At 54.1% G+C, this 22,502-nt stretch overlaps 1 protein-coding gene across 6 annotated transcripts in view; it reads right to left on the bottom strand.

Annotated features, from left to right (window-relative positions):
- Positions 1 to 22,502, bottom strand: part of CACNA1B (calcium voltage-gated channel subunit alpha1 B) — a 185,180-nt gene that overhangs the window by 100,607 nt on the left and 62,071 nt on the right. For all 6 annotated transcript variants that reach the window (XR_014140250.1, XR_014140249.1, XM_081804041.1 and 3 more), the window contains 6 exons: positions 18,720 to 18,832; positions 14,541 to 14,653; positions 12,095 to 12,226; positions 11,784 to 11,856; positions 3,654 to 3,771; positions 1,197 to 1,264 (listed from right to left, as the gene is read on the bottom strand). Coding sequence is in view for 4 of the 6 variants with exons in the window: in XM_081804041.1 (XP_081660167.1) it covers positions 1,197 to 1,264; positions 3,654 to 3,771; positions 11,784 to 11,856; positions 12,095 to 12,226; positions 14,541 to 14,653; positions 18,720 to 18,832 (617 nt within the window). In the remaining 2 variants the exon portion in view is untranslated. The remainder of the gene's footprint in view (positions 1 to 1,196; positions 1,265 to 3,653; positions 3,772 to 11,783; positions 11,857 to 12,094; positions 12,227 to 14,540; positions 14,654 to 18,719; positions 18,833 to 22,502) is intronic.

Genomic DNA, 22,502 nt, shown 5'->3' with positions numbered 1-22,502 from the left:
GAAGTCTCCGCAGAAGCAAAGGAAGACACACGAATAGGCCTGCCTCTACAGAGAGTAGGGTGGGGGCAGCGGGGGCCCCTGCGCACAGCCGCGCCTCTGCTGACTGCAGACACGATCCGCACCTGCCCTCCTCAGGCAAGGCCCAAGTCAAGCTCAGCCCCAGAACAGAGATGGCGTTGAGAGTCGGGCTGGACTGCACCAGACACACACAGGGATGTGCACAGGTGTGAGCTCCAGCACACAGGCGAGAGGTGCCCACACAGGCCACATGCTCAGCCGAGAGAGCAAGCACGCGGGGCGTCTGCGGCAGGTGGCCTGACCAAGCGGTAGGACCCTCCACACTAGGAGCCGGGGCTTGTCAAAGCGCAAGCCTGAGGCCGACGAAGCGGGAGAGCCAGCCGCACCGTCCGTGGCTGTGAGGCTGAAGGTGACCAGGCAGGGGGCTGTGTCATCGGGAAGGAAACCACAGGGGAGGACATGTATAATCACGTCCCCCACCAGGCTCCAGGATGAGAGATGAATATTAGAGGCCGCCCACCGGGCACGGCTGGGAGAAGAAGCCGTCCTGCTGAAACACAAACAAGCCGACAAGGAGGCAGCAGCCATTCCTCCAGGGCCCAGCCAGGCCCAGCATCTGAGGACAGAACTGCCCAGGGACTGCCCGAGCGCAACAATGCACACTCAAGACAGACCGCAGGGGCCCCTTTGCCGCCCAGGGACAGGCACAGGGAATCCCACACCTCCCTTCAGGGTCTTCACCTCCGGCATGCCTCTGGCTGAGGGGACACCTGCCGCTTCACTCAGCCACACCCCCTGATACACTTCAGGGTCCTTCACCCCTGGGCCGGCACAGCCTGCCCCCACTGCTTAGGGCTCTCTCTGGGCTGCACCTCCTGTTCCTCATACCTCCTCCTGCCTTTCTGGCCATTCTTTCCAGCTCTTGGCTTCTCCAGGAACTGCCCTTCCTGGCATGGCATCTCCCACGCTTCCTCTGCCCCATTCGCACACCCAAGTGGCAGCCTAACTTCTAGCTGTCCAGGACCTTGAGGAGGCTCCCCCGGAGAGTGGTCACATGAGTCCTAACCCTGGACTGGCCCTCTTCATGGCTCTCTGGACTCACACTGAGTGACACAGGCTGCCGCCCCCCACCCCTCTCTGCTCCTCCTGGGCTGCAGGTGGTGTTCCTACGCACGTACCTTGGTCAGCTCCTGAGCGTTGGCGAGGTTGTCCACGGCGATGGCCAGGAAGACATTCAGCAGAGTGTCTGGTTGGCTCCAGCTAAGGAAGGGAACCCTTCTGCCCCCACCCCCAGTCTCCCACAGTCATACCCCAGCTCCCCCATGGAGAATTGGGCCCTGTCTCCCCAGAGCCTGACTAGCCTTCAGCCTCCTTCCCTTGGTGGCCCCATGCCCCTCCAGTCCCCTGGCTCCTCTGGCCCGTCACCCCCAGACACAGCCTAGCCCAGCTGCCAGGGCTGCCGCCTCCAATCTCTCCAGATCAGGCCACTGACCTGAGTCACTCCAATTCTCCTGGGGCCGGAGCCGCCTCTTCCCACAAGCTCCCCTCCTGTGCACGTCAGAACAGCACCTCCCAGAACCATCCCCTCCCTGCGCCCCGTGTCAGGCCTCAGCACTCTTCCGCAGACCCAGGCCCTCCCCAGTCACCTCATTCCTTGGCTCTGCTGACTTTTGGAGCCAGGCAACCCTGTGTCGTGGGACGTTGAGCAGCATGGCTGGCCTCTGCCCAGCACCTGGATGCGGGAGCACCTTCCCCTCAAGGCAACCAAACTCTCAGACATTGCCGATGTCCTCTGGGGGCGAAGTCACCCCAGTCAGAGCCCTAGAACTGAGCTCCTTAGCCACAGGCCAGGGGATTCACCCCCCTAACCCCAACCTGGCCGTTGTTCCTGCCAGGGCAAGCCTTGCGTAGCCTCTAGCTTTGCATGAGGCCAACAGCGATGACTGCTGCTGGTCAGGACCCAGTCTGGCAAGCAGATGCCCCCGAGACTCAAGGGGACCCACGTGCCAGGGTGCCGCCTCAGAGGCAAGGCTGCTCGGGACTCCAGCAGAGCCCAGAGGATAGACACCGAGGCTGGGGGCCGCTTCCCTGCACTAACCACAGCCACGAGCACCCTCAGAGGCCTTCCCACACCTGGAGCTCAGGGCCCAGCCAGAGAGGGGCACAGAGGCAGAGGGAACGATTCCCACTGGCTAGCACGAGGCTTGACCACTGACACACCTGGCCTGACAGTGCAGGGTCAGAAAGATGTGATGAGCTTCAGGCCGCTACTCAGTCTCGGGGCGGGGGGGTGGAGTGGGGGGGTGGGGTGGCCCCTCCTTCTGGAGAGCAGTTATTCCCCACCCTTACCCCCATCATTTGAGGTCGACACTGCAGGCCCCTTTCCTCTCCGACAACCTTGGCTGCCACTTCCGGGTTTCCAGTCAGCCAGCCCCCAAGTCCCACCCGCCTGCTAAACAGTGAACAAACACTGCCCCTCTGAGCCCCTGACTCCTCCTTGCTGGGCCTCCTGCTCAGCCCCCACAGAGACGGGGCTCCCTGCCCTGGGGTCCAGGCCCTGAACTACACAGGGCGGACAGATGTGCGCAGCCCCTCTGGGGCGAATGCAGGCAAAGAGAATGAGGTCTGCAGGGTCACAGGTCACAGACTGGTGTGAGAGCCTGCAAGGCAGGGGCAAGGAGGGGCAAACAGGGTCACATGTCCAGGTGTGCGTGCAGGGAAATACGGCCGAGCCGGTAGGTCAGTCTGGGAGAAGGCCACTCACAGATCTTTCTCCGGGCTCTGCGGGCTATTTACTGCAGCAGATCTCAAAGTGGGGGTCCCCAGGCCACAGCATCAGCACTCCCAGGGGAGCATGTTAGCATCACATTTGTGGGCTGGAACCTGAGCGTTAACCACCCCTGGGGGACTCTGATATACAGAAGAGTTTGAGAACCCAAGTGCCCCTGCTTATCCTGAATTTCCCCCCTGAGCAGTGGGGCCACATTCACACCTCACCTCTCCTGGCCCTCAACACTGCCCCCATCATGAGCCCTGCAGCCTCCTCTTCCCAGGTGGCCTGCCTAAGGCAGAGCCGCCACCAAGCTGCTGGGCTTTCCCGAACCCCAGACCCACCCTCCCACCCTGAGGTCCTGAAACACGAGCCCAACAGCCACCCACCACAGGAAACCTTGCTTCATATTTCTCCACAGGTATGATGTTTTCAGCAGGGAACAGTTTTTTAAAAGCCCAGGGCCAAAATTTAATTACTGAATTAAAGTGGCCAAACAAAACAAAACCAAACCCACTGCCATCAGTGTTCAAAGCCCACGTCTTCCCATAGTAACCCTCCTGAGCCTGCCACTGACCATACCATCTCCCTCTGGGTACCGTACATGCAACTCATGCTTCCATCAACCTCAGCCCCCACAGCCTCCGGAACCCCCAAGCTCAGGCTGCCTGGAGAATAGTCACCATCTAGACTTAAGCCAGCTCCCCTGAGGGAAGAGCTACATCGTTCACACTTGATGAGAAGGTACCTCTCATATTTGTGGCCAACAACCGCCCCCACCCCCCACGTCCTCCTGGGGGAAGAGGGAGAGGCAGGCCCAGACCAAGCACTAACCACACTGCATCCCAGCCCCAAAGAAGGATACAATTTCCAAACAGCGTCAGGACAATGAAGTAAAAGGAGGAGAACATGCCTTTGCTGACTCCACCTTGCGACTCGATCCCGTGATACATCACTGCGTTCCAATCCTCTCCTGTTAGGATCTGTGGAGGGACAGCACCACAGGGCATGCCTGCATGGCCACTTCACCCACATGCACATGCATGTGCACGCTCAGGGTCAAGACATGGCTACATCCCAAGAACCCACGGGCACATGTACACAGACACACGGGTTTCTAGACGATGGTGCTTCTGGAGGTCAAGGTGGCCCACGGTCCTCCAGAAAAACTTCCAGAAAGACATGGCTGCTGAGCTGGATCCGGCCTCGAAAGATGAATGTGCTCTAGCTTTTCGGCCAAAAATGGAAGGGAGCCCCAGGCCGAAGGAAAAGGTGAGCAAAGGCAAGGAGGAGAACTGTAGCAATGAGCTGGGGAGATTAGGCCAGGCTGGGGAGGCAGAACTCCCCACTCCCAGAGCCGCCTGGGCCATGATGTTACAGTCTAGGTGACAGTGGGTCCAGCAAAGAGGGTGGCTAAATGCAATCCTTGCCCCATTAGGAAACCTGTCTCTCTTTGCTCTGTATTTTTGGAAAAGTACAAGAGGAGAACTTAACAGACATTCACGTGTCCACCAATCAAAATGGACACTGCTCACATTTGTCCCGTTTGCATCAGGTCCCACTGCCCGTGATCACTCCCAACAGACGACCCCAATCACAAACCTGGTGAGGAACAATGTCAGTAGAGTTCCACTCACACGACACACATGTATCTATAAACAAAATACACCACGCGTGTTTTAAACACTCACAGGAAGGTATCAAACGACACACACCGTTCTTCAGCTTGCTGTCCTCACTCAGTATCGTATCTTTGAAGTTTATCCACACGAGGCACACAAATCCACCTACTCCTGTCCCCACCGAACACTAAACCTTCAGGCCAACAACCCACACGCCTCTTGACTGGCAGCTTCCTTCTTTCCAGGATTTCGCTACCAAGTCTCACTGCACTCGTGGAAGGTCTGCCCACCGCTGGGACGGCCAGGCAGCAGGCCGTGTGCACCTCTGGCTTTACAAGGGGTGTCCGAAGCGCTCACCCTAGGCCACACCTGGGGTGGGCGCTGCTCCGGGCTGAGGAGTGAGAGGGCCAGCTGGTCAGGTGTCGTCCTCTGGGGCCTCTCCGACCGTCTCACCTCCCGGACGCCTCACCTCCCTCCCACTGACTGAGACTTCCCGTGTGTTCCGTGTGTTCTTGCTCATTCTTGCCCTCTGTCTGCAGAACTACTGGAAATGCTCGCAGCCGGCCTCTGTTTTATGACAAAGTGCCCTGCATCTAAGAAATTCCTCTCCATTTGAAGGCAATAAAAATATTCCTCTGTATTTTCTTCAAACCATTTTAAAGTCTGGTTTTTCACAGTTAGGTTTGGAATCCAACTGGAGTTTGTGGTTACTGTTCTGTGTACACTCAGGGATGAAGATCAACCTTTCTCCCAGTGGACAGCTGAGTCTCACAGACCTACTTTTTAAAATACTCTGTGCCCATCCTCCTCCTACGGCCAGCTTCCTACCCAGCCTGGCCACATTTCTGGCTTCTCTGGTCTGCTCTTCATACCTCACTATCCTCCTGCTTCGTAAAAACTCTTGACACATGGTGAGGCAGACCCCTCCTTCCTGAATCGTCTTGACGGTTCTTGGACGTTGACTCTTCCACATTATCAATATGCTGAATTCCAAGAGACTAAATTAGGAGAGCAGATGTCTTTGCCACTCCCCATTATAAATATACCCCCTGTGTACCCAGATCTGTGGGTCCTTTGACAACAAGTCCTGATTTCATCCATAAAAGTCTTGCATGCTGTTTGTAGATCTCTGGGTGCCTCATAGCTTTTGCTGCCTCTGGAATGAAATATTTCATTTTAATTGAATTTTCTAATTGAATGGTTAGGTCATAGGAAAGCTACATTTCTGTATGTTGATCTTGTGTTCAGCAGCACAAGTGAATTTTATGCACTTGGTAGGACTCCCCTTATACCTGCCAGGCCCAGGGCAGGAAAAGAGCTCTACAGATCCCTTGTCTTTAATGGTTAGAAAGCTATCCAGGTTCTTAATTTCTTCTTGAGCTAATTTATGTGTTTGAGGTTTTCCTATAACAGTGCGTTTTCATCTTAGTTTTCAAATCTCTGACCATAATATCCTTGGGGATTTAAAACGATCTCTCCCTTCATGCAGGTAGGCCTCCCTTCCAGGCTATACTTTTCTTCTGCGCCTTTTCTCTCGGCCAGTCTTGCCACGATGCTGTCTGTCTGAGTCTTCCTGAGAGCAAGCTTTATATGATTTTGTTGCCTTGCTGTTTTAGTTTTGTATCACTAATGTCTGCTTATTAACCATTTTTTCCTGCTTTCAATTTTTCTTTGGTTTACCTGTTCTCTTCTCTAGGTTTTTAAGATGAGTACATCACTAGTTTATTTCCAGTCTTTCTTTTATTTTCATGACTGCATTTGAGATTATAAATTTTCCTCCAAGTATTGTTTCCACGTCATTCCATAAGTTTTGATGTCATTGTTCACTTTTAAGTATTTTGTAAGGTCCATTGTGATGTCTTCTTTAGCTCAGTCCTTCAGCTTTCAAATCTGGGGAAGGTTTTAAATAACTTTTTACACATGGTTTGTTTATTTACATTACATCAAGAATGTGCTCTGTAGGATGACAATTCTCCAAGATTTGTAGGAATTTCCTGGGTGACTTAACAAGTGGTCAGTTTCTGTGAATGTCCTAGGTGTCCCAAACGATGACTGTTTTGTTTGCTGTCGGCTGGGTGCAGAGTTCCATAGACCTCAGCCTCATCCTATGGGTTGATCGAAATGTATCACAAACCTCTTGTAAGATGTGGACTTCCACGTGTTTCTATCAGTTGCTGCTCAGTATATTTTTTTTTTTTTTTTTTTTTTAAGAATTAATCCCTGCTTTTTGAGGGCAGGGATTTTTTTTTTTTTTTTTATTAGAGAGAGAGGGAGAGTACAAGCAGGGGGAGTGGCAGGTAGAGGGAGAGGGAGAAGCAGGCTCCCCGCTCAGTGGGGAGCCCGACGTGGGGCTAGATCCCAGGACCCTGGAATCAGTGACCCGGGCCGAAGGCAGCACCTTAACTAACTGAGCCACCCAGGTGCCCCTGCTCAGTATATTTTTAGTTCATGTCATTAGGTCATGCAGGTTCATGATTGCTGTCTTCTTTTTGTTGTTCTGTAATGCACTTCTTTATTTTTACTAAAGCTTTTTTCCCTTAACTTGAATTTTGGCTGATGCTATTATTATACCAGCTTTCTTTTTGATGATTTCTACTTAGTTTATCTTTTTGTATCCTTTGATTTTTTAATTATGTACTATTTCACACATTCAGAAAGGAAAGATGAATAATTTTTAACAAACCTCCATGTACCCTCTACCTGGCTTGAAAGGGAGCATTCAAAGGGAGGTGGCGCCCCTTGAGTAGAACTCCTCCAGCCCACCTCCCAGCAGCACAGCACCCTGAATCTGGTGTTTCTCATTCCCATGTAAGCTTTTATACTTTAACTGCATGGATGCCATAAACAACACTGTTTTGCATGTTTTCATCCTTATTTAAATAGTATCATATGTTGTGCATTATTCTGAATCTTACTTTTTTTTTTTTTTTTGCTTAATATTATATTTGTGAGATTCATCCACGTTAACACATTTAATTCTAGGTCATTCATGTTCCTGCTGTACAGATAATACAACACACTTTTCTTATCCATTCTTGTGACGATGGACATCTTTGGTGACTCCCAGTTTTTTGCTATTATAAGTGATGCTGCTGTGATGCCTCACACGCATCTCCTTGTGCAGTTGGGCAGAAGACTTTCCCGAGCACAGACCCACAACAGGAACCACTCCCATACAAGTTCCAGGTATTAGGTTTTACAACATTACTACCCACAGTGGTTCTACCAACCCTCCAAGAGCATAAAAGAATCTTCATTTCTCCACATCTCCTCTATAACTTGATATTAGATTTCTTAACTTCTGCTAAATTGACAGGTGGAGAGGTTGTCTCATGCTGGGTTTAATTTGCATCTCTAGCAACATTGGTAATTGTTCTTACTGGTTTATTTGTCAGCCCAACTTCCTCTCCTATGAGATGCTTATTTACGCTCTGCCTTTCCCTATGATACTATTTGTCTTTCTCTTTGATTTGTGGAAGTTCTTGATATGTCTTGGACACTTCAGTGGTTATTCTAATACTGTGGAAATGTCTTCTCCAAGTTCATGACTTTTTTTCAACCTTTTCGTGGTGTCTTTTGATGCACAGTCATTTCTATTTTAACAGTCAAATTTGTCAATATTTTCCTTTATGATCTGTGCTTCTTATATCTTAAGAAGGATTTCCCTACCTTGAGTTAGTACCATTACACTCCTGTACATCCCCCTAAAATTTCAGATTTGCTCTTCACATTTAGGTCTTAATCTATCCAAACTGATTTCAAATATGGAACAAATTAGGAACCCAATTTCATGTTTTGCTCTATGGATAACCAAATTGTCCCATACCATCTGCAATCACAACACTTGAGTTTTCTGTGTATACAAATATTTTAGCTGTGACTATTCTTTTTCCCTTATCAATCCTGAGAAATTGTGTTCCATATTTTCTTGTCCTACTGCAGACCACAGACACCAGCATAATCTGCTAAGACTTTTTACTTGAAAGGAGTGTTGGGTTTTATCATGTGATCTTACCTTTTTAGAAAAAATGTATTATGCACATTTTCAGACATACATAGAGTGTACTGAATCCCCATGTTCTCATCACCCAGCTTCCACAGTGAACAAATCTCCCGATCTTGTTTCTCCTGTCCTCTCACTCTGTGCCATGGTCTTGCTGGAGTCACATGTTTTTTCTGATCACACGGTGTTTTCCTTCCTTAATTGGCTAAGATGATGAATTACATTAATAGGCTTTCCAATGTTAAGTCATCTTGCATTTCTAGGATAAAGTCAAGTTGATCATAAAGATGATTTGTTAATTTACAAGCATATCCAATTTGATTAGATATTACTTCCCTTCTGTCTCTGCATTTGTGATCATGACCTAAGACCCCCACTGACCCCCCCTCTTATTCACATGAATGTTAACCTTGTCTTTTCAGGAAGAGCTCAGTCACTGATTCCCACCTGTGTAGGTGTGGGGCAGTTCCCTCTGCCTCATTCTAATATGAAAGTCTCCTTCCACGGGGGAGCACAAACCCCATTAGCATGACATACGAACAATGCATGTATAGACATGTTTCCTGAGTGTGCATGCGTGACCTTATGCCCACCTCTATATGCACTGACAAAGCTCCCCTTTCTGAATATTCATCTGAGCCCTAAATCAAAGGAACTCACTCATCCCCACATGGGGAGTCATGGCTTCGGAAGTTATTCCCGGTGATCTCTTTATTTACTGCAAATAAAAGCTTCCTTTGTGCAACAACCCACCTCCCGCTGTAGTCTCTTCCTGTGAGTCACCAAGCAGTGGACTCACATTAGTTCAGTTATGGTGTTTTATCAAGGTTATTCTAGTCTCTTAAAGTCAGCCAGGTACCTTCCTTTTTGTCTTCTCTGGAGTCATCTGCATAAAATTGGAATAACGTCTTTCTTAAATTTTAGTAGAATTCACTCATAAAATTACCAGAACATGGTGGCTTGGGTAGGCAGATTTTTAATCATTCCATTTCTGAAATAGTTCAGGTCTTTAATTTCTTCTTGGGTTAGTGTAATGTTATTTATTTTTTTTTTCTAAATCATTGGCTTTGCTAAATGTATAAACGTCTGTGGTGCTTTCAGCAATCAGGGGTTGGTAGCTCTCCATATCTGCATTTGAACGTGTCCAGTTCCCCCTTGAGCTTGAACCTCAGCTCTCTGGATCGGCATTCTGGGGTCATGGGGGCTGTTCCCCAGGATTTCAAAGTTCCTTCCCCAACCCTTGCCGTCAGACTGTCATTCTTCTGTGGGGAATCTCTCTCTTTATCACAACACATCCAGGTTTGACATTACTCTTGCTTGGCCCTCCGAGTGCACGCCCTCTAAGACTCGCCCGGGACAGTGCTGGGCTTCACCCCCAAGTTCCCCCACATCTTCCAGCTCACCCATCCTTTCTTAGGTCATGTCCACGGTATATTTGGCCCTTTAATTTTCTATTTAAAGAGCACTATTTTTCATTCTTAGGATTTCTACTTAGTTCTTTTTCATATTAACCTATTCTTGGTTCTCGGGTATTTTCTTCCATAATTCTGTGTTATGTGTTACAAGTTCTTCCTCAAACACTGGGTAGATCTCAAGCACATTTGATGCAAAGTCACCTGCATTGTTCTCTTATTCCCATTTCTTTTGGAGTGAGCTCACCTTCCGACTGCACATGTTGTCCGCCCTCTTCGGTGGGATCAGCTTCACCATGGTTCAGTCTGCCTGCTCACCATGAGCAGACCTGATGTTGTTTTCTTCTTGGTCACACATTCTCCCTACCCCTTCCAGCCCCATTCAGAAGCAAGAGTGAGCTCCCATCCTGGGATCTCAGGCCCCGGCCCAGCACCATCCATGGAATGTGCAAGCCTGGTCTGGCCAGCCATCTGCTCCTGCGAACTTCTCGGCCTCCCCCAGCCATAGTCACCCTCTCCCAGCTCTGCTCCTCTGCTCCTCAAAGGGCCACACACCTTCCCCAGCAACGAGTCAGGCAGGCCACACATGGATGCTTCTGATGCCCAGCCTGCCTGCCTCGCCCGGACCACATCCCAGGTGCCCCGGCCTCTGCATCTCTCCTTACTGTTCCATTTCCAGCCCACAGTTTGTTTTCTGCTTGGCTGGATCCTTTTAATTTCTAGGTGTATTTATTCTCTTACTGCCATGTTCCAGAGCAGAGGGGGGTCTGAGGTCCAAACCAGAGCATCATCTGACCAGAAGAACCCATCTTTTCCCTCTAACTTTGACTTCCTCTTCCCCTCTGTCCCACACCACCACCATTAACCAACCACATTCCACTCCTTTCCTGTAACAGACAGAACAAAGCAGAGCTCTGTCAATCATGTCACCTCCCTGCTTTGGCGAAGCCTGTGGGCCTGGCTCTGAAGGCCCATCCAACTTGACCTCTGCCAGCCCCAATCCTTCTGCCACAAACCCTATGCCTTTGCTGCCCTGACTCCACTCACCTTCCTACTGCGGTGTCTGGAACACATTCCCACCGATTCCCCTTGCCTGACTTCCAAGGTCCCACAGGGCAGCCCTAGGAGCTCCTTCCCATCACTGAACAGATCACACTACACAGGAAAGGTCATGGCCGCCCTCTGCTAGAGGCCCCAACTTGGAGACCAAGGGCAGCCCCACAGGCCAGGGGCTAAGCTGAGCCTGTTGGACTTCCCTAAGAGTCACCCTGGGCAAACAACAACCCACCCCAACCTGCTCAACAGCAGGCATGGCATCCGAGGAGGCTTCATAAGACAGAACCACTTGGCACTGCCCTATCGGTGAGGCCAGTCATGGGGGGCACCGGGGTGCCGGGGGGCTACAGCCCTGCAAGGGGGCCAACTGCTCAACCAAGAGAGTCCTCAAATGGGAACCCCTCCGAGAGGGCAGAGATCGCCTGAGTGACAAGGTTTGCCTCACAGAGGACTCAGCTTCCCCAGGAGCCGTGGCGGGCGTGATCTCCAGACACAAAAGAGAACTGAGGGACCCCTGGGCCTGACAAACGGGAGGGAGAAGCATGGATAGCACTCTGTTGTTTTATTCTCAAAGGGCAAGACAGCTGTAACTGCAGGCCCTAGGGGCTGGGAGAGAAGGTGGCGGCTTGAAGCCCAGTGGCCACAGGACCGTTGAACCCCCAGGGAACTCACGCTTCTTGGGACCCGGTTTCCCTCCAGACCCAGGCTCTAGACTTGGTGACAGAGTCCCACGGACTGGAGACCTCCCTATGCTCATCTCCCACTTGTTCTCTCCTGTTTTCTGGAAAGTTCTGTCTGAAATGGTGGCTGTCTGGCTGTGCAGATGCTGACAGGGAAGGCTGCCTTCCCCATACCTGGAGAGCCGAGCAGGCCAGGAGTGTGCCAAGAGCCAGGAGCCTTACCTGGAAGACAGTGAGAATGGCCGCGGGGAAAGTGTCAAAGTTCGTTGTCGGGGTCTCATCCTTAAAGTTGAACCTGAGGAAAACAAGAAGTCTTGGGAGGAGGCCGCCCCACCAGAAGCCAGGGGATCTGGCACCTCGGCTTGCAACACTGTCCCAGGCTGTGGGTGGGCTGTGTGCTCGGCGCCATTGTCCCCCTGGGGGACCTCCAGGCGGCAGACAGGTGGAGGGGGCCTGAGCAGTACATCTGTTCTGAGCTCTGCCTCCCCAGTGGGGCCCTCAGCCTCATACGACCCCCTCCAGGGCCCACTTACTGTCCCCCGAACAGCTGCATGCCCAGCAGAGCGAAGACCACGATGAACAGGAACAGCAGGAAGAGGAGGCTGATGATGGACTTCATGGAGTTGAGCAGAGACACCACCAGGTTCCGCAGGGAGCTCCAGTACCTGTCGGGGCAGGTGGGGTGTGTCCACGCCCAGCTGCGCCCACGCGGAGGCGCCTGCCCGCATGCAGATGCCACACTCCAGGGCTCTCCCAGTCACACCTGTGGTTTCCGAGGCCTTCTAAACCCCAAAGGCCCCACACCTGGAGGCCAGAGCTCTTCTCCAGAGAGTTCCAGATCCTCCACTGGGGGTTCCGGGGGCGCGGCAGAGATCCTGTGTCCATTGCTCGACTCACCCTCATCTCCCGAACCTGCCCCTGTCACTCTGCCTGGCAGAATGGCGCCCGATCCCTCTCCACCCCTCAACACCCAAGCAGCTTCCAGCCATCTCTGCCCAGACCACGAGTAGAGAAGGAGCTGGAGCAGAACATAATCAGCCCCACTGGCCTGCATCAAGCCGGTCCTCAGGGCTGTGAGGCGTGATGTATAACCCGGTGTGAATGCCCCTCTCAGCAAGGGCCCAGGACACAGCGTGGATTGGGGGCGACGGCGCTGCGAGACCATTTCCCTGGCACCCCACAATGCCCACCCCTCCGTCACACTCTTCAAACGCTCCTGGAGGGCAGAGACCATGTCTCTGGGCATGTCTCATGCAACTGGACCCCATGGCACACGGGCCCCACTAAAGTCCGTGGTGGCCTGGTTGTTGATAGCTCACTCACGGGGTGACTGGGGGTCCAACCCCATGTCCGCATCTGGAGAGCTCCTCCCCAGAAGAGGCCGGGGCATGTGGCTTTCCCTCCAGCCACCTCGAGACATACTACACACCTCTGTGTCTCCATCACCGTGGACAGGTGGGAGTGGCAGGACAGACAGCAGTCACTGAGCATCCCTGGCCCTGTCCTCCCAAGGGCCAATGGCACAGAGGCTCACCTATCTTCCATGGATTCTCTTACAAGGCACTTGAGGGTTCATGGAAGATGGGCTGGAAAACTCTGGAAAAGCCAGCCCTCCTCAGGACAGGGGTGGCCTGGCTTCTGGAAGGAAGCAGAGCCCCTAAAACACCAGGCCCCACAACCAAGGTGAAGGCAGGTCTTGCAGTCACCTCCCGGAGCGAGGTACCAGCACAGCGCGGGGAAGCAACAGAGGACTGGCTGCATGCCACACGAGACATCCAGCAGTGTTTGTGGACTCAGCTAGACCAGACTCTCGCCCACACTCTCCTGCAGTGACACCATCATGTCTTCAAATGGTCTCAGGTTTGGACTTAAAACAGATTGGAGAAGACCAGTAGTACTCCCATCTACCCTGGGGAGATCAGTGGGGTTCTGTAAGGTCACTGGAGGGGTGACCTGGACCCCAGGGCCTCCTGCACAAGCTCACTGTTGACAGCTCTGCTCCTTGGGTCCTGCAGCTGTCATGGTCCAGGCTGCTGGGGAGAACTGCATGGAAATCCATGCTGGAGCCTGTGTGGGCGGCTACACACTCATGCAACGGGAGTCCAAAATTCAGGGTAGGCGAGGTCCCCGCTGTGGTGTGTGTGCGGCCACAGCTAAGACCAGCTGAGAACAGAGCAGGCTTTGCTGTGGGTGAGACAGCTATGGGTGAGGCGCACCCCCTCTTCCCACCACTAGAACCCTGGCAGAGAGGACCAGCACTCGCTCAGTAACTGCATCACACCTCCGCCCTGGGCCTCAGCCCCCTCGTAGACAAAATGGTGCAAATGGCTTCCAGGGTTACGTAAAGAACCAACTGGAATAGAAGAGAAGACACAGGCCTGTCACTGCCCTCTTGCCACAGCTTAAACGGGGCCGCGTCAGGCACAGGGTGGAGAAAGCGGGCCTGGGAATGGGAGCCACGGAGGAACCATGCCGGCTCAGGTCAGGTCAGAGTCAGTTGAGGCCTCCCTCCCTTCCTGGGGTGGGGCTGCAGGGGAGGTGGGAGGACTTGGGGGTGCGATGATAAAAAAAAAACTTCCATCTGATAACTTCTTTTTTCTCTGTTAACCATGAAGCAAAGTAACCCTTTGAAAGTTGAAAGATGGGACTGCTGGTTTCAAAGGAGGGCACAGTATGAAACTGCAAGAAGCAAGCTAACTAGAGAACCAGGAATCCTGCCGGCAACATTGGGGCCAATCGGGAACAACCCTGAGGATAGATACGGCCCCCAGGGCCGAGCCGAGACAGAGTCATGCTGGGCAGGTGCTTTATAACTGTCTTTTGTATTTAAACCAATTATAAGCACAAAAAGAGATTCCAGACATCTGAGTTCAAGGCCATCACCATGAATTCCTGGGAAGAAGCATGCTGTGTAGGCCAGTCTCAGATGTGACCAGCATTCCCCCCTCCCCTTCACCCGGGAGCACATAGGTAACATACTTTGTGACTTTGAAGATCCTCAGCAACCGGAGTGCCCGCAGCACACTGATCCCGAAGGAGGTTCCTGGCTTGATGGCAGCCCAGACCACTTCAAAGATGCTCCCCACAATGACCTGCACGGGAGACAGGGTCAGCCTCAGGTACATGCCCACTCATCCCACACCTGCGCCTCTGTATGAAGCATCTCTGGATCACACCGTAAGCATCCACAACACACGGTCCACGCCTCACACTGAGCTCCTGCAGCCTTCGGGGAGCACACACCAGTCCAGGTGCTCACCTGCCCCCTAACATGCCCACCCTGGACACACCGCGGGGACACAGGATGTGGAGCGAGCGTAGGCCTACTGCTTTCCTGACTGGCCAACCGCAAATCAGATCAGCTTAGCATCAACGTTCTCCCACAGCACTGAGAAACTGGTGAATGTGCCAGGATCAAGGCCCTGGCCATGACTGGAGACCCCTGTCGCGTTTAATGCTGGTCCATTAACCTGCACATCTGCTCTGGCAGGTCACCCCAAATGCACAGCCATCCTCTGCATGTCTCTCCATGCTGAACACAGATGTATCGCTGAGAGACCACCTGACGTCCTGTGACGTCCAGACAGCCGAACAGCTGCACCCCTCGTACATCCCAGGCAGCACAGCACATGGGACAAGCTTGCCACCACCTGTCGTTGGTGACCCTGAGCACCTCCACCAAGTTTCCACAGCATGCACACAGCATCCGATGTTTGTCTGGGGCTGGAGCTCATAGTTTCCTAAATCTGTGTTCTTACTGTTGGTCTTCCAGCATCTCTGTCTTTCCTTAATCCTCAGAATTTGTTCCCATTCGTCCATGACGCAGGTGGCCCCTGAGATGGCCCACAGTGATCCCCACTACTCGGTATCCCAACCTTGTATAGCCTTGTCCCTCAGGGATGGGTTGGACCCAGTGACTCACTTTTAGCAAACAGAATGTGACAGAAGTGATTGGCTGTCACCCCTGAGATTCGGTCACAAAGACTGGCTTCCTCCTCGGTGCTCTCAGCTCTGCTGCAGGTCCCCAGCTGCCATGACGTAGGACATGAGGGAGCCTGGGGAGAGGCCCCCCTGACCAGGTACTGAGGGCTGTCGGCCACAAGCAGGAGCTTGGGTGTGAGCTCCCCACCCCAAAGAGCCTGCGGTTACTGCAGCCTTGTGGGAGAGCGAGAGCTGGGGGCCCCCAATTAAGTCCCACCTGACTCCCAACCCACTGACATGAGAGATAACAAATGATGGTTGTTTTAAGCCACTAAACTTTGGGGTAATTTGTTATCCATCAAGAAAAAACAATACACATTTTGGAGCCAGAGAATGGGCATGGAGCAGCACGTCAGTGAACCCAGCATGTCCGTGGGTTCTGGACAGTGAGGAAGTGCGGAGGCTGCACATAAGGGTCTGAAGGACAGGGGGGCAGAAGTCCTGCTGTGTACTGGCAGGAAGTTCGGCCACACTGTTGCCCACAGCTTTGTGAAGAGAAGAAAGTGTGCCGCGTGGACGGGGAGGCCTCTGGGATCTCCAAGCAGAGTCTGCAGGTGCGGCCTGGGGTGCTCTTGCCGCCCACTGTCGGCGTGGGAAGAGGGAGAGGCACAGGAAAGGGTTGTCAGCTGCCTCTCCAGACAACCAAGGATGCCAAGTTAGGAAATGGCACGGTCCACAGCGAAAGCCAGGACACAACTGTGGCACGGTGGGAGCCCGTCCCTGCGGAGACGGCCTCTCCGTCAGCTTGATGAGCAGCAAGTCCTCCAGGGCACTAACGTGCGCTGGCCTCAGCCGTCTCAGCATGGACACCCCACAGGGAAGGGCCTGCTGCGAGAGTTTAGGTAGGGCTTTCCTCAAGTGGAATCCAGGAAGATTCACAACATACCCACAACACACTGGAAGACTTAGCTATGCAGAGACATCACCAGCTTGGGTCGAAAGGGACACAGACGGTACAAGACAAAAAGCCTTTGGATTCCTAAAGTCCTACCGGTAGGAAGCAGGCTGAGAAAACTGTCCAGCTGAAAACACATGCTATCTTTCCTGGAACAAGAAAGGTGATGCAGAGGCCAAAACCAAAAGCCCAGAGGGCTTCCCAATCCTTAGGAACTAATCCCAGGATCCCCAACTCTTCCCAGCTGGATTCCTGAACCGCTATGGGCCACAGACTCCCTTGTGTGTCCCACTGTCCCCTTTGAACAAGAACGCCAACGGCAGTTCATCTATGCCAGTCCCGCCACCGTGCAGGTGACAGCTTGTCTTTTTAGTTCCGTGGGTCCACAGGTGGGGAGGGCCTGAGCAGCTGTCCTTGAGGAGCCGTGACTCTACCTGGGCCTGATTTCGTGAAGGCCCTGGACTCTGAACTGCCACTGTAATGGGAGGTGGCTGGGGAAGCGGGAGGACACGGGTGTCTTTTACATCAGGAAGGATGTGGTCTACACCAGAGCACAGACTGTGGCAGGCAGCCTCTAAGACGGCCCCCAGTGACCCTGCCTCCTGGGGTTCATGTCCCTGGGTAATATTTCCCACCCCTGTTAAACGTGGGCTGGGCCAAGTGACTCACTCCTAACAAATATAATATGGCAGAACTGATGGGTCGTCTCTCTGAGCCTGGGTTTCTGTGGCTTCTGTCTTGGGTACTCTCAGTCTCTGTCTCCGATCACAAGCTGTCACATCCTGAAGACACTCAGGCAGCCTGGGGAGAGACCCACGTGACCGGGACTGAGGCCTGCCACCAACCACATGAGTGAGCTTGGAAGTCCCATCAACAGCCATGTGATGAGCTTGAAAGCAAATTCTCCTGTCCTAATCAAGTCCTGGAATGGCTGCGTCCCAGCTGTCAGCTGCACTGTGACTTCCCTGAGACCCTGGGCCACAGGCACCTGGTTAAGCCAGCCTTGGACCCCTGACCCATAGAAACTGTGAGATAATACACACTTGTTTTATGCTGCTAAATTTTGGAATAATTTGTTAGCTTATGTGCAAATCATTCCCATGTCCTGGGATCCAGTTAGTTCAAACCAGAAGATACAATCACATTTACAAGACCAAGGATTCTCTGAGATCTGCTAACCTCTTTGGGGTCCCTCCGGCCTGTGTGAGCCACAGGCTTTCCTCGTGACTCAGCAGGCAAGGGACAAGAAGCCATCCCAGGAAGAACCGCAGGTGTCCATGTCTCAGGGCGCACCCTGGGCAGCCACCGCCCCTCCTTCGCCCAGAGATCAGGCAGCATTATGTGGCACAGACCTGCTACTCCAGGGCCAGAACTGCTGGGTTCACACTGCCTCCCCCACAAAGTACCTGGGCAGCCCTGGGCCAATCACACAACATCTCCAGTTACTCATCTACAAAGCGGGAGCCCTTGTGAGGATTTAACAGAGCTGCGGACACAATGTTCCGTCAACTCCACTGACAGAAAAAGTCAAGTCACACTGAATTTTCGAGTTGAACTTCTACCTACAACCAGAACTCTGCGGAGGCATGAACCTTCCTCAGGGCTGGCATGGCCACTTTTCACTGAGAGCCTCCACTGGGTCAGAGCTCCTCCCTGGGCTCTGGGCTCAGCACCAGGGAGGTGTGTCCGTGTGCTTGCTGGCCTGGGAAGGGCTTTGTCCCAGGGAGTCTTGAACACCTGCCTTTGAGGCCTCCCTGACCTACAGAGGTTGGTGAAGGGACCCAGGCCAGCCCCACGAGAAGGGCTGGACCATCACGCCCCTGTCAGGTCCTCCCTGAAGCATGTGTCCAAGCTGCCCAGAGCCAGATCTGCAGGACAGTGAGGGAGCAGGATCACAGCCCCTTGAGCTCTGCTGGGGACACTGAGCCCTCTGTGGAGCAGGGGCACATTTGGAAGACGGCTGTACCAGGCACAGAGGGGGCACCTTCAGCTGATCTGCAGCTTCCACGGAGAGGGTCAGAAGTGGGAAGGAGGGTGTCCTGCAGCTGACGCCCCCATAAGTCAGGGCCCGACCAGGATGGGACGCCCCTTTGTCAAAGACCTCTCCCTGTCTCTAGGAAGCCTTCCTGACCCACACAGGGTCACAGGGCGCTCAACTGCCTGGGTCCTACAGCACATGCTGGGTACAGCATTCCGGGAGGGGGCTGTGTGCGCTCTCGAGCAAGGATACAGCTGGACCCGCCTGGACCCCAGCCAGCACCTCTCATGAAGATCTTACTCACCCCAAAGTCGAAGCAGTTGAATGAGGACCGGAAGTAGCTTCTGGGCCCCAGGCCATACATCTTCAGGGACATCTCTGTGAGGAAGAGACCCAGGAAAACAAACTCTGCAAAGTCTAGGAGAAGCCGGAGAAGAGAGGGATTAGCTCTCAGCCTCCCCCCACCTGGCTCCAGCCCAGACTGGAGGACACCAGACCTCTGGGCCCTCCCAGGGTTGAGCCCTGCAGGCCTGGTCTGTGGCCCCTGAGCTCAGAAGTCTCAGCTCAGGAGGAGAATAATGAACGGATTGGGACCGGGAGGGGCCCAAAGAGATGCCTGTCCACTCTGAAATGTGGTGCTGCCCAGAGACAGGCCCTGCGGGAGGTGAGGGCCTGGGACTGGGCTCGGGAGTGAGTTCCGGGGCCACACAGTACTCCCCAGAGGACGGCCTCAGACCCATTCTTCTGCCTTCAGGCTTGCTCCCCACCCCATGTTCTGAGCATGGTGGAGACCCTCAGCCTCCTCATCAGAATCACCCTGTCCTCCATGAGGACTTCCCCAAAACCCTTCCAAAACCCCCACATCACCGTGTTTGGTTTTCACTTTGTTCATGTGTTCACCTACCACCCAATACTGGACCGGCCAGCATGGGGCTCCCAGGAGGCGCCAACACTTGCCACCCCCTGGCTCTACGAGCCACACAGAGGCTCCTGGGCACCTTCACCCTCCTGCAGGCGACCCCTCCTGCCTAGCCACTGGGAGTGCAGACCCTCAAGGGCCTCAGGACCAAAGGGAGGCCATACTGGAACTGAGGGCCATGCTGGGAATTCCATTCAGACAAGACACAAGCCCTAGCCAGGCCCGAACAACACGCACGGCCAAGGCGAGAAATAACAGGTCGTCCGGACAGCGAGAGAGGCAGCGGGCTCTGCCAGTGGTCAAACCAGGAAGTCCAGGAAGCAGAACAAGGTCACTGTCTCTGATCCTCCTCCCCAGGTGCTGAGCTGGAATCAGCTCATTATTTTTTTTTTTTTAAGATTTTATTTATTTATTTGAGAGAGAGAGAATGAGAGACAGAGAGCAGGAGAGGGGGAGGGTCAGAGGGAGAAGCAGGCTCCCCGCTGAGCAGGGAGCCCGATGCGGGACTCGATCCCGGGACTCCAGGATCATGACCTGAGCCGAAGGCAGTCGCTTAACCAACTGAGCCACCCAGGCGCCCTGGAATCAGCTCATTATTCTGTACAGTGGCCCACAGGCACCATGGCCTCTGGCCCCAGAGCAGCAGAAGCCAGCGAAGTGGCTCAGAGCTCAGGGCAGAGCCTGCCCCTGAGGGTCCAGGCCCTGAGCAGGAGTGGAGGGTAAGCTCCAGAGAGTCCAGTCCCCAGGAGGCCACTAGCCCAGCCTTCCTGGGGCCTCTGGCATCCGGACTGGTTGGGAAGCTGGACTTCAAGCAGCTCCTGATAAAACAGACAACAGAAGAGGGGACCACATAGCTCTGGACCCTGACATCTGCTTTCTTACACAGCTCTCCACCATGCACTCTGCCACAGAGACCCAGCAGCCTCAGTCGGGGGCAGATCTACAGTAGCCCAGCTGTGCACGAGCAGAGGAACAGAGGCACCAGCCCCACTGCCACACACAGACAACGACCTGTATGGCCCACGGTCTCAGGGGGGGAACCCCCTACTATGGCTTGAGTACACGGATAATCAGCTCCTGGTAGCAACTCACACAACAAGCCTGGCCTCTGAAGACAGCCAAAAAGTCACGGAGGCACCCAAGCCAGGCATGCGATAAGGAATGAGAAGGCAAAGCTGACTCCCTGGAGAAGCCAAGAGGCCAAGGTGCCAGGCACGGATGCCCACTGACCTAGGCAGAAGAACCCACTGCAGCCAGGCCTGAATGACCGGCACCTGGGCCTGGCTGTGCTGAGCAGCATGTCCAAGGGGGGTAGGGAGGCGGCGCCCTGCCCCCAAGTCCAGCTCCGAACGCCCCAACACCCTGCACAGTCCCAGAGCCTCTCCACGTGGGGTCACAAAGGCACCTGCCCCTGCGCCGTGGGGCACCCCATAAGAAGAGCTCAGATCCTGGAGGAGGAGCCCACAAAGATGGGCCGTGCCCCTGCCCACAGGCCAGACCTTGGAGCTACAGCTGCCTGGCCACCGATCTTGCTCCCAGGAGACCCATGTGAGAGCACTGCAAGGAACCGGCACAGGAGCTGCCAACGGTAAGACCTCCTGGGAGAAAGGGAGCAGCCGGAGCCAGAAATCCCCCAGCATCCTGCCTGCCCTTTCACTCTCCTGCGGGAGAGACACCCTTGGCTTCATATGCTCAGCCTCCCCTCTGAGGCCAAGAAAGGGCATCCATTCATTCACTGCTGAATCATTCGTCCAACTGACAGGCTGGTGCTGCTTTGAACTTGCAGAAGAGACAGAGATGAGCCCTCTCTCTGGGCATTCACACACCAAGGCGGCGGGGAGGGGGCAGAGGCAGAGAATTTAATCGGTGTTCTGTATCATATTCGGAGGACAGGGTGGCCAAGCCTGTCCTGTGAGGCCGGGGGGCTCAGAGGATGACAAAGCCCTACAGCCAGTTGCTTCCCTTCCTTCCCCCCTCACCAGTTAGGCTTCAGTCTCAGGGGTTCTGGTGGCGTACTGGGGGTGGGTCCTGGATGGACACACAGCTGAGGTGCACACAACCCATTCTCTGCAGGCTGGCCAGTCTCAGGGCAGAGCCTCCCGGGGAGCTCCAATGAAGCTAGTCCTGGCGGAGACCCCCCTCCTACCTCAGCCACTGCCTCTGCCTCTTGCAAGACCTGCCTTACCTGGCTGGATCAGCCTTCCTCAGCTCCAGCCCAGCTGACAAGGACAGAGCCCAGGGCACTGAGCAGAGGTGTGCAGACCCAGCATACACCCATCTCTCCCGCCAGCCGTTTTCCCCAGGTAATGACAATGAATTCAGGAATTCCCAGGGAACCACAGAGAAGACAAAGCAGCAAGGGGGAAGAAGCGTGGCCAGGGATGCCTGTGGCCTGGCCCAGCACCTGGGCACTCCCAGGCCTGTGCTCCCGCACAACAGATGTGTGATCAGGTCCTGCAGCTTGCTGCTTGCCCGGTCGGGTGGCAGGTCCCCAGGAAACAAGCAGTAACCACAAGACTGACTGGGCACCATCAGCTTCTTCCATGGGAAGGAAAGGTCTGGCCAGGAAGCCCCAGGAACAGCCGCACCATTGGCGGGGTCAAGAGGAAGCCCCACCTCCCTGGTCCCCACCCAACCCCCAAGGGTGAGGAGACTTTATCCTGAGGGGATATGGAGGAAAGTACTCACCTCAGTCCCAAACAAAGTCCCCAGACACCAAAGTACAGGTCCCAGGATATATGGATTAGGGGCCAGAGCGGGCGGTTCAAAGCACACAAACCGCCTCCTCACTTCGCTCCCCTGGGCAACCCGAGCCAGGCTGCCTGCCGGAAGCTCCCTGGGCCCCTCTGGCTTCTTCTGCCTCTATGCCCTTCCCCATTACACAACAAGAGCTTTCAGTACAAGTTTGGGAAACTGCAGGTTAGCATCGCACCCCCCAACAGTCACCCCACCCACATTTTCAAGTGGCCTGTGGAGCTCATAAGAACTCTTCCAGAGCTGCCTGAGCTCCTACTTAAAGCTGACAGGCTCAGGGTTGGAAGAGGGGAGTGTGGCTGGCCCACCGGGGCCAGGACTCAGATCCAGGAGCGTTCTTCTCTGGAGAAAAGACTCTCTTGCCACCTCAGGGAGGCTTCAGGCATACAGGGCTCCCATGGAGAGAGCAAGGGG

The sequence above is a fragment of the Leptonychotes weddellii genome, chromosome 14, assembly GCF_054177405.1.
Source record: "Leptonychotes weddellii isolate Sample4059 chromosome 14, ASM5417740v2, whole genome shotgun sequence".
Classification (NCBI taxonomy): Eukaryota; Metazoa; Chordata; class Mammalia; order Carnivora; family Phocidae; genus Leptonychotes; species Leptonychotes weddellii.
The sequence above is the reverse complement of the archived record's forward strand: the minus strand, read 5'-3'. Positions and strand labels throughout refer to the sequence as shown.